Consider the following 11,905-nt stretch of genomic DNA (forward strand, 5'->3'; position numbering starts at 1 on the left):
CATTATATTTGGTTCATTGCATTTTCCAAACTGCCTTAATCAAATAAATATAATTTGTAGGTTACATTACTATTAGTTAGAAATTATTCGATAATTTCCATGTACTATAGATCAGATCAGCATTATAATCGCGTACGCCCAGACGACACAAAATGACACTTATCAGGCTTGGTCGAAGTTGCATGCACAATTTCAAGTCTAGCTTATTTCTCACGTGCTATGTTAGGTATTTAAGTCAGGTAGTTGTCATTGATTTTGTCATATTTCTATAATTATGTTTTGGTTAAGTAATTATTAATTTATTTACTACCAATTAAGGACTCCACATTATAATATGTTGCTTTTGTCCTATTAATTTGAATATATTCCAATATCACAAAAAGATAACTGGATATGGTTATTAATTTATATTTATGGCATTTTATGTATACTGAATTAGCTTTAGACTTTGAAAATTATATAATGTGTTTTTAATTCAAATTTAAGTGTTTTATTAAAGCTTAGTTTAAATGGGTAGATTTATCGTATTTGAATTTATTTGTTAATTTCATTTGCTTGAGTGTTGTTTTCTTTGTTTTTCTAAGAAAGTTGGAGCCTCTACACAGGCAGTTTCTTGCCTTTTGAGGTCCTATTTTGTTTTCTTGGAATTTTGTTTATTGATGTACCCTAGCTGTATTAAAATAAAAAAAGACATGTTCATATTTCTTTAATAAAAAGTATAACATTGTTTTATTTTTATTCTCATGTCAATTGTGTCTACAACTAAGGAGCAATGTTTGTGTTTGTGCTTAAGGTATAAATGATGTTTATATAATTTTACTATTGTACATATTTTCAAGAAAATAAATAATTTTTCTATTCTATTCTAGATTATGACATTTTATTCGTTGTGCACCATCTCACATTTTGTAAAGTATCTTTAGGTTATAAAGAAAGTTCAATATTAATATAATTAATTCGATATAATTTCTATGTTTTGCAGATATGTTCGGATATAAAACGACTCATTAATTCGGATATAAAACGACTCATTAATTCGGATATAAAACGACTCATTAATTTGTAAGATAATAGAAATCAGAACCGTTCCGAACTGAGGTCGCTATCAGCCGCATGTACAGGGTTTGTCAGGAATGTTCGGGATTTATCGGTACTGCTCGGGCTCTGCCCCCACTCTTTCTCTCCGCCTGTCACGATCAAACCCCATTGAAAAACAAACGGGAGGAGCTCGTCAGTTATGGCTGCCCTTTCGTTACGTCACGGTCGACGTCACCACTCATCGCCCGTCTGTCTAATCTACAGACGGTAACCGGCCATATAGCCACAGCGTTCTGTTTTTGTTTATATCAATAAATTTAGGTTAGGTTTATATATGACAGCAATAAAACATCGATGTGTAGTATCGGTTCAAAAAAGACTCGTTAAAAGTACTAATTTCTCAATCGTATTGGATAACTCTTACGATAAACCATGTATATACTATAACAAATGCAAATGCAAATGTGTTGGGTATTTTCCTTTATATTTTATGAAACTTTTAAGTGAAATGCTATGATAGGTGTATATAAAATCAAGTAATTTAATTCAAGAATAACAGGTAATGGTTGTTCCCCTTTAATCAAACCTCCCTAAACACGTACTATCAAAATTTGACTTTTACAGACTAAGAACAACATGTTTTCGCCATTAAAGATTAGGTAACGATTAACAGTGTTACACATTAATAAACGCAAAGAAATAAATTTAAGTAAAACAGCAATTTTACAATCGTGCATAACTATTTTCGATAATCTACAATTTCACTTATCATATTAAAAGAACACTGTATCGATCCAATACTGTTTTACATTTTGTATATTATCCTTATTCTTAGAAACGCTTGATTTAATAAAAGCATTTTATTTGTTTCTTTGGAGACAGTACCGGATTAAAACTTCGAGATTAAAAATTATCCAGAACCTAATTCCTGTGACCAATACAGTGACCCTTCGACCAGGCTCTCACGAATCTTTCTACAAGTACGATCCCCAAGTAGTACTGAAACCTTTAATCGCCAGTACTGAGAAACTCATTTGGTCCTAGCTGGCCCATTTATACATCCTATGTATCTTGTGCACTTCATTCAAAAATTCTTACACCTTTTCTTAAAAAGATAAATAATTGCTTTCAGTGCAGCTAGCGTGTTTGACAATACAAACGTGCTTCCATAACTTGCTTACAAGCTTTGACTTAACTTAAACTATCACCAAGGTCTCAAACAGACACACAAATCAAATTAAACGTGATTCGAAAATTAAGTCATTAATAAGATGGTACATTACTTACAATGTAGTCCCATGCTCCTAATCGTATTTTGTTTGGCAACAATTAAAGCAGAACAAATTCAATAAATATAAATGAAAGTCACGACAAGAAATGTCAATAATGATGAACGTTTGAATAAATTTAAATAAATACTGAAAATGCTTATTAACATGTCTTCTACGTTTCACCTGGCGCAAATACAAAATGCTATTTATTTATGAGCACTTCAGCACTTTTGCAACCCTTTCTACCCCGCTTAACTGAATAATCTCAGACCAATGAATAACCAGCCAGGATGTGGATAGGTTGACAACTATTTTAATAGGATTACTCGTGAAAATGTTCGAATGTTATTATAACACAATTGTATTCTTATTGATGCAAACTAAATATTAAACTAAATTTAGGAATTGGGGTAACATTGGCCATTTTGAGAGAGGAGAAAAATGTTACAGAGCAAAAAAGATATATTTATCAAGTGTTCAAGCGTTCCCAATAGATGTTTTGAACACTGCTTCAGAAACCACGTTGAAACATGACTCTTTATTGGAAATTCATTTATCACTCTGATCTCCTCATAATATGTGTCTGTAGCGAGAACCATGGAGGCAGCTGGACTCCGTATTGTTCGGGGGAGTGGCTGACGCTGATTGCCAACCGAGGTAAAAAAATATGTTGAACTCATCAGCGATTCTAGTGCTATCGCTGATTTGTTCACTATCAATGTGTAGTCAAATATGTTTGTCATTTAATCATTTTTATTGTTGATTATGGCCCACGCAGTTTTTGATACTTTTTTGACGCTGATCACTTTTCTATAAACTTACTTATATTTTTTATTAAAGTGTTTCCTCATTTGTTCAGTACTTATTAATTTCGGAGAGAAATATTAATTCTCCTCCCGAAGCCAAGATACCTTTGGTAATCCATTTGAAATGATCTTAAATTTTTTTAATTGTGATTCGACGGGATCTAAGGCATTTATAAACCTCTAACTCTCTTTCGATAGCATAGAGTTAAAAAGTGCAATGTTTGTGGACCTCATGTCTCTATGAGTGGATTCCCTAAGAATTTTGAGGATCATTCTTGTACAGATTTTTGAGAACTCGCTAATACAACAGACTATTGAATTCAAAATAGTTCTCTATTTGACATATCATGACCGCCTCTTTCAGTGTGGCGACGATCGGAAATATATAGAGAAGGGCTTATAATATGACAGAACTCTGAAAGTGTGAGAACATTTATTGCTATCGTCACTAGGATATCGTGAGAGGTGTCTTGTCTGAGACATTATTTACCAACTACAGGAACAGAAGAGGAATCCAAGAATGCAATCAGCTTTACCTAAGTCAAACATGAGATGTCACAGAGATCCTAACACGTGTAATCTCGAAATTCTTTCACAATCCGAATATCTTACGTGTAATCTCGAAATTCTTTCGCAATCCTAATATATTGCATTGGTAAAATACATAATCTTGTCAGTTTAGAGTCATTTGCAGAAACCAAAATCTCATCAACAGAATTGGTATGAAATATATATTACTGACTGTGTACACACAAAAAGTGCTTAGTTCCTTCATACTAGCAGAAGAATGTATAGTGAAAGAGATCTTCCTACTCAAACTGCCTAAGTATCTTTCAGTCTAGCACTCATTTGTGGGATTTTCACTACCACCGAATGTATCTGGTTAAAATTAAATTTATTCTTATGACTCAAAAGTATCGAGCGTAATATTTATTCTTATCATTAGAAGTCTAAAAATAATTTAAGATCCATTCACGTAACACGTTATTATAACATGCAACAGTAAAACAACATTTTTGTTTGCCTTAATTCAGACGTATACCACTACTTGTTATATTTGCATTTAGCATGGTTTTATTCTAGTAGACTATCATGATTTAAAATAGTCTATCAAAATGGATTTTAATCATTGAACGCTTTTATCTCGTGCGTAATAGATTACTGGAAAGTAGATAAGACAACCATGGTGAAAACACTTGTGTGTAATTAGAAACGTGACAGTTCGTATATACCAACACTTGCGGTTGAAGTTATCACTATTATCACTAGATCAAAATCTAGGCGATGATTTCACCACCAGTACTTTAAAAAGTCATCTGTATTGTTAGTAGTTGCAGTTCACGTCTCGCTGTTACTCTCACTGGGTAAGATAATCCTATTAATTGTAGTAAATAATAAGTATAACAGTCGAGGATAATCAAACTATCATACCTACATAGATATGTAATAGGAATAAGAGCTTATATTATACTTCTATTGCAGGATGAATTACTATGTTTATTACATTAAATAATTTGGAAAGCTCATTTCAAGTCATACATGTACATGCGATTACAGCTATGTTATGTGAGATGTACAAAGAATTTAGCGAAGAAATGATAAAATATTACTAATTACAAACATCTTAGGCGCTCCCTTTTCTGAGGGATATACATTCGTTTTCAATGTTTTTCGCGTGTAAATCTATTTATTTCTTATTGTTTGTTCCATTTATATTTAAAAGCTAGCCACAACATATTTTTACAATAGAAAAGATGCATGTTTTGTGATAAATCATTATGACAAATATTCAATTAAAATTAAAACAAAATCATCAAAATTGAACCAACCACACACACAGGAAAAGAATCAAATGCTTTATAAATCATCTCATTGTTTTGAGAAATCAAGTTGCATGGTTATAATTTGTTCATTTTTGTCACTCCACCCCGTTTATTTTTAAAGAAAGTTAAGTAATGCCCTCTTGAATTTAGTAAGTAATAGTGCCACTATCACACCAATTTATACATCGCGCTTATAATTTTAATCTTTTCAAAAACGTCCTCCAGCCTAAATACCGAAGTAGCAAATTAATTTATTACTAATAAATTTATATCATTCATTTACCTGTGTTATTTGTCAACAAGTTATTGCCTTGATTTGCATTCCTTCAAATAAAATCAGCAAACAGATTTAATAAGATAATTCTACTCTCCGCATTTTGCAAAGCAATTTTAATATTGAAATTGTTCACTGTGACCAGATAGAACATGGCAACGAAGTACAAGCTGACATATTTCAACGGCAGGGGGCGGGCAGAGGCCATCAGATGGTTGCTGGTTTATATGGATGAGGAGTTTGAGGATGTCAGGATAGACTCTGAGGATTGGCTGAAAATGAAACAAAGTAAGTGGACCTTTTTAGTTTCCATATTCATTTGTTGTATTGATTCAACAATGACGTCTTCTAAACTTAACTTTATTTATTTTGTGTGTGTGTGTGTGTGTGTGTGTGTGTGTGTGTGTGTGTGTGTGTGTGTGTGTGTGTGTGTATATATATATATATATATATATATATATATATATATATATATGTATGGAAGAATAACACCAAATGTTATCTACAATAACTATTATTATGAATAAGAAATAGATAGAACACGAGGTTTTGATAACTTTGTATCCGCTCTCTTCTTAAAATGAAACCCCACTTAGGAAAGTGCAATGATTTGTTCATGTGTAAAGTTTAAGACCAAGATAGATACTGCTTCCAGATCCAACATGGTAGATGTGCGTTTTTTACATATGCCTGCCTCTGACGTTACGTCGGTATATACTTTAAGGCCAAATCGGGATTGAAGAAGGTATTAGTATATAGAAATATTTACTTGTAGCTCCATATAGAACAACAAAAGCGACTTTAAAACCTCAGCAAGCTTGAAATTCTTTTTTAATTGTTACGGTTTTGTTTCGGTATAATGAAGTTGGGGAAATAGAAAACACTTGGTCATTGTATAGTACTTCTAATCGGCGACAGTTGTGGCTGTCCAAGTATGTGCTTTAGAAGTATTTACCACACTATCATGTGCGAATTGGATAAGGTGCGTCCTCTCTTGCTATCATCATCGTTGGTTTAGTGCTTGGTAGGCTGCAAGTACGCAAGTTTTTGACCCTGGTGTTCACAGAAATATTCCATTCCACGCTTGGAATGGAATATTGCTATGAATATTCTCAATGGATTGAGAATGGAATATTCTCAATCCGCTGATTGAGAAATGATAGTGCTGGACTAGACCAATCCAAAGTTCAACCGAAAACTTTTGATTTAGGATAAGTCAGAATGTTACTGAATCAACTATGTTTCTCATAGAATCCCAGTGCCGGTCAGTTTCAAATTGGTTCCCATATGAATCGTCAAGAACTCATGAAGATCGTATTAAATCTCATAATATGTACATACTATGATGTTTGTTACTTTATCTAGTATTGTTTTTACTGTAGCTCAAGAGCAGTTGTTTGACATTAAAAATGGACACTCGGGTAGCAAATGAAATGTTTATATTGAGTGCTCTACGTGATACAATAGCCGTAAAGTATTGAGATAACTAGTAAATAAAAAATATTAAAAATATACATTCAGACAAATAATATAGTCTTGTTATCGTCCACAACTAGTTCCCTGATCTCAAGATCACGTCATGAACCCGGGACTTATCCCTAGTAGTTTTACTATCTACAACTAGTAGTCAGTTTTCTGGTTATTCTCTTAAACTATTGGTATCCAAAATATCTTCATTACAAGAAATGGGGATTTCAAATAAGCATAGAGTTTGCTTTTTGTGTAGGACCCCATTAATTTATGTTTATTAAGACCCCTTTTGTTGTTTGATTCCAAACGTGCCACGGTTCTGAAGAAGAAGAAGAAGAAGAGATCAAATACCAGCTCTTGAAATGTTCATGTTATAACGTTAATCAACAATTTTTTTTTTAATTGCGTTGTGAAATATATGTAACTACCAAAACAAGAATTAAATTATACGTAGTACGTTTTATAAGTGTGTGTGATAGGTATACTTCTACATAATCACTTTTCTTCGTGTACAGCTACCCCCTTCGGCCAGTTGCCGCTGTTGGAGGAGGACGGTAAGCCGATTTGCCAGTCTCTGGCCATCGTCCGCTATCTTGCCAAGAAAGCCGGGCTTGCTGGAAACAACGACTGGGAAGACCTGCAACTCGACATCGTCTCGGACACCCTGGTGGATTTACGCACGCGTGAGTATTTACACACCTTTATGGAAATCCATCTATTGCAATTATACCATGACAGAATTTGCGAAAAACGTGTCCATAAGTTCGATAACTATAACATCAAGAAAACTATTGTGTGTAATTACATGATTTTGTGAAAAATAACGCGGGCTTGTGAACGCGATAGCTATTGTAATTTCTAACTAATTAGGACCAAATCTTTGTATAAGAATTGTACTTCAATATGGCATAAATAAGTCCGTACGCAAGCCTCTGCGATAACTATTTTGTCGATGAGCTGGTTGTCCACATATCGACAAGTTTTATTTCTATTATTACGCAATACAGATCGCAGGTAAAACGTGATTTGTGACAGGAAATTGTTTTCTGTATTGGAAATGATAAATATTTAACCTCATAATGCATTGTTTAACTTGAGATTATGTTTGCTAATTGGTGTAAAACATAAACACATTTTTTAAACATTACAATTTGTCAGCAACAATTCTGTGCTTGTCAATATTTAGATGCCGAGTAAGGTTTCAAGACGATAACCTTAAAAATTCTAAACCTTTTAAATAAGTATATTTAAATATCAGCTATTAAAACAGTCATCATGCCAGCAACTTTGTATAAATTAAATAAATTAAAACTATTAACGTATATTCAATAAGCAGTCACGCAATTGCTGAAACACTTTTATATACCCAATAACTTTTTAAAATTATAAATTAGTTAATTACTATTAAGCTTATGGAGCCTAACAAGAACGGGCGTTATGAATTTCGTCCATTATGTCCTCAGCCGCTGGAGCATTTGTGAGAGAGACCAATGAAGATTTGAAGAAAGCTAAAAAAGAAACTTACATCAAAGAAACACTGCCTTTCTACATGAAAAAGTTAGACTCCATTGTGGGAGAAAACGGAGGGTACTTGGCAAACAAAAAAGTAAGGGTATTATAAATATTTTATATGTAAATATTAAATGTATTATATGCACATGTAAATATTAGTAGAGCTAATCCAGAGCATAGCCATCCTAATACATCTGCTAGTGAGACATTTGAAGCTGGGCCATCTTGGTCTGGCAAATCCTATCAATGACGTTTAGTGACGTGTTTCCAAGTAAATGAAAGAATGTTTGTTAAACTATGAATCAAGCAACTAAGAGTCAGAAACTTAACATAACTTTAACATTTTATCTTTTCTTAGTTCTTGGACATGCGCAGCTGAATTCCTGGTTAAGTCCACGTCATAATATTCTTTGCATAATTAAATTCTCGAAATGTTTTGCCTTCATGTGGAGCCATCTTTAGTCACTAAGTGTTTTTTACTGAATATGGCCTCACAGCTAGTTGAAAATGTTTTCAAATATTGATTGTGTAATCAATGTTTCGATGTGGTGTGACCAAGAAAACGTTAATGCTAATATGCACTATAATTACTGATTCAGTATGTTTTATAAATTGTTTTTCTATACATTAATTACAGTGAAGAGGTGTAATACAAATTACCAGTAATGTTTTCCAAAAAGTTGTTTTTTGTGTCAGAAACTCTAAAAATAAATTGTAAATGTAATTTCTGTCTGTCTTTCTGTTAGTCTCCACTATCTTGAGAATAAACTGTCCTATAGACTTGAGACTTTGCAAGAAGCTTAATTTCTATTGAGTTCGATGATTGTGTACGTAACTCTAAGGGATTAGTCTAAGCGATAGTGGTTATTTTTAATTTGTAGCCATGATAGCAACGAGAATATCGAGAAATAAATAGATTTTTAAACAAAGTGAATAGACTCGTATGGCATTTTAGCATGTGGTATAGTGACACATGTAGCGTACTGAAATGAGAATTTGAAATTTTTAGTGTTATTTGAAATTTTGCTAGTAATCTCAGCGATTTGTTGTGAACTAACCTCACTAAACTAAGTTTGAGAACTAAACTAACCGATTCATCTGCACTAACCTTTTAAAATGTAAGGATTCGTGTATGTGAACTATAGTTTTTAGTGTTTTGTATAAATCGTTGTAAATAATTATTCTTTTGCAGTTGTCTTGGGTTGATTTTGTTTTTACCGCAACTTTGGTGGAATTCCTGAACCAACACCTTGGAATTCCTGACGTCACAGCAAACTACCCTCACTTGCACGCGCTTACGGAGAAGGTCCGGGCCATTCCACAGATCAAAACATGGATCGAAAACCGGCCAAAGACTACTTTCTAGACCTTCGCAAAAGAAGGCATAACCGACAGCTCAGTCTTCATATATGCTTGAGCACTTCATAGTTAAAGTTGTTAAAGAGGGAACTGTGATTGTCTAGTAAATAAATAAATGTGAATATTACAAAAACGTGCTTTACTCAAACGTAATAAACCCTGAAACATTTGAAATTGTAAATGTGATTTGATTTGCAACAAAGCGACTTTGATTTATCTTTGTAATATTAAGATCTTACAATTATTACAGATCTGTGATTTAAGTTTGATGTTACTGACGGTAGATGATGTGAAAGGATATTAGGATTACGACTACTTGCCATCTTTATATGTTACAAAAATATAATACTACATTTCGAGGATTAATATATATATATATATATATATATATATATATATATATATATATATATATATATCCTACTCTTCAGATGCCATGAGATCTTGATACAATTTTAGACCTGAGGGGAAGATACATTTCTGTTCATTAAATGTAGTGTTACATTTTTGTATCATTTGACGATGGCAAATTACCACCATATTTACTTTTTATTAACGCTTACGTTTAAAACAAAAATAATGTACAATTTTATTGTGAGTTGATGCAATAAAGCTTCGGAGTTGCTTATATCAATCCAAATTTAGACAAATATTCAGCTGTTTGTTTTAATGAAACGATATATTTTGGTATACTCGTTTAAATTACACAAATAAAAAATATAAAAAATAAATAAATAAAAATAAAAAAATATTGGAGTGGAGAATCAATCATCTTCATCATGCCACATGCTCTAATTAATTGCTTTTGGTTTTATTTTTTATGGGCATAATATACTTATAAATATATTTCAATTATATGAATACGTGTATGTAGTGGTAAAGGTCTTTCATACTACAGTCAGAAGTCAGAAATCCTTTATTCGGTAATGTACAATATAATTACATGCAAAGATAACCCAGACACCAGAAATGGCGTGTGTGGGCATTATAACTACTCAGTAATTAAAACTAATTTTTCATTCTATGTGCCTACTTACATATTAATATTCCAAATTGCATGCCTAATACTATAACCAATATATACCTATTTATACATTCTCAGTACTCTATATTACATCTATCACTAAAATATTATAGAGAAATAGTTTATAAAATAAATACTTTATAAACAGCAATAACAATAAATAGAATATTATACCCAAATAACAATAAATAGAATCTTACATCTAAATAACAATAACAATAAAGAAAACAGAACAGTGACAATGCCTGACGAATTCATTATGCAAAAAGAATGTTATAATTAACAAATAAATATAAAACAAGAATATTACCACCAGAGCACACAACAGCTCTCATGCCTATCACACAGTCAAGGACCATGTACCGATTTTTCCCCAGCGTTACTTTCTGTTTGGAAGCAGAAATACTTTCGGCTAAACTTTACTAAACTTAGAATTCCATAATTAATTAAGCAACAAATATACACAAATAAATTATATATAACAACTATAAATAAACTATAAAACCGTAAAACAAATATAAACTCTGAATAACATAACAAACAATATATAACTCTGACAGAACATAACAACAATATAAACTCTGACAGAACATAACAAAACAATATAAACTCTGACAGAACATAACAACAATATAAACTCTGATAGAACATAACAACAATATAAACTCTGAAAGAACATAACAATATAAACTATGCCATTAATGAACAATAAAATGCAATAGCAACTCAATTCATTTACTCTAATAAATATTTCAGCAATAAAAAACAAATAGCACTATTTGGTTTTAACAAGATACTAGATTGTAATATTTACAAATAAATTACGTAGCAACAATAGTATACAATCAAGAATTATATTACATAAATAAATAAATAAATAGCACCAAAGATACATAAATAAAACCACAGAATGAAATGTTTGTTAACTTATTAAAAAAGCTATAATTTTCATTTTAAATTTAGGTTTCTTTTTCATATACGATGCTATTACCAAAATTTCTAATTTATTTCATTATAAAATTTTGGACCCAAATAACAGAGTTGCATTCTGCTGCGTTCCTTGTTCAAGTTTGGCAATTCAAGTGTAATATATTGTGCAAATCTCGTTACTCTATTAAACTGTCTCATTGGAAACTGCTTCAATTCTTGCATGTACATACATCAGACAACATAACTTGTGTATTTGCTCAAAAGTAAGCAGCCCATTCTCCGAAAAAAATGTAGGTTAGTCTGTCCCTCTTATTAACTCGAAAAATTATACGTAAAGCTTGCCTTTGACACATAATTACAAGCTTTTTTTACCGCTGGATATGTACCCCCAAAATGTA

At 32.0% G+C, this 11,905-nt stretch overlaps 1 protein-coding gene across 2 annotated transcripts; it reads left to right on the forward strand.

Moving 5' to 3' along the window:
* Nucleotides 1-4,321: 4,321 nt before the first annotated feature.
* LOC124355503 (glutathione S-transferase-like) lies at nt 4,322-9,680 on the forward strand. 2 transcript variants are annotated; one of them, XM_046806666.1, is made up of 5 exons: nt 4,322-4,479; nt 5,358-5,500; nt 7,198-7,365; nt 8,146-8,288; nt 9,387-9,680. In XM_046806666.1, the coding sequence occupies exons 2-5, from the start codon at nt 5,365-5,367 to the stop codon at nt 9,558-9,560; spliced, it is 621 nt and encodes a 206-aa protein (XP_046662622.1). In that variant the 5' UTR covers nt 4,322-4,479; nt 5,358-5,364; the 3' UTR covers nt 9,561-9,680. The 2 variants fall into 2 exon arrangements, with proteins under 2 accessions (XP_046662622.1, XP_046662621.1); XM_046806665.1 differs by having other exon boundaries at nt 4,330-4,479; nt 5,362-5,500.
* The last annotated feature ends 2,225 nt before the right edge of the window (nt 9,681-11,905 follow it).

The sequence above is a fragment of the Homalodisca vitripennis genome, chromosome 2 (assembly GCF_021130785.1).
Source record: "Homalodisca vitripennis isolate AUS2020 chromosome 2, UT_GWSS_2.1, whole genome shotgun sequence".
Taxonomy (NCBI): domain Eukaryota; kingdom Metazoa; phylum Arthropoda; class Insecta; order Hemiptera; family Cicadellidae; genus Homalodisca; species Homalodisca vitripennis.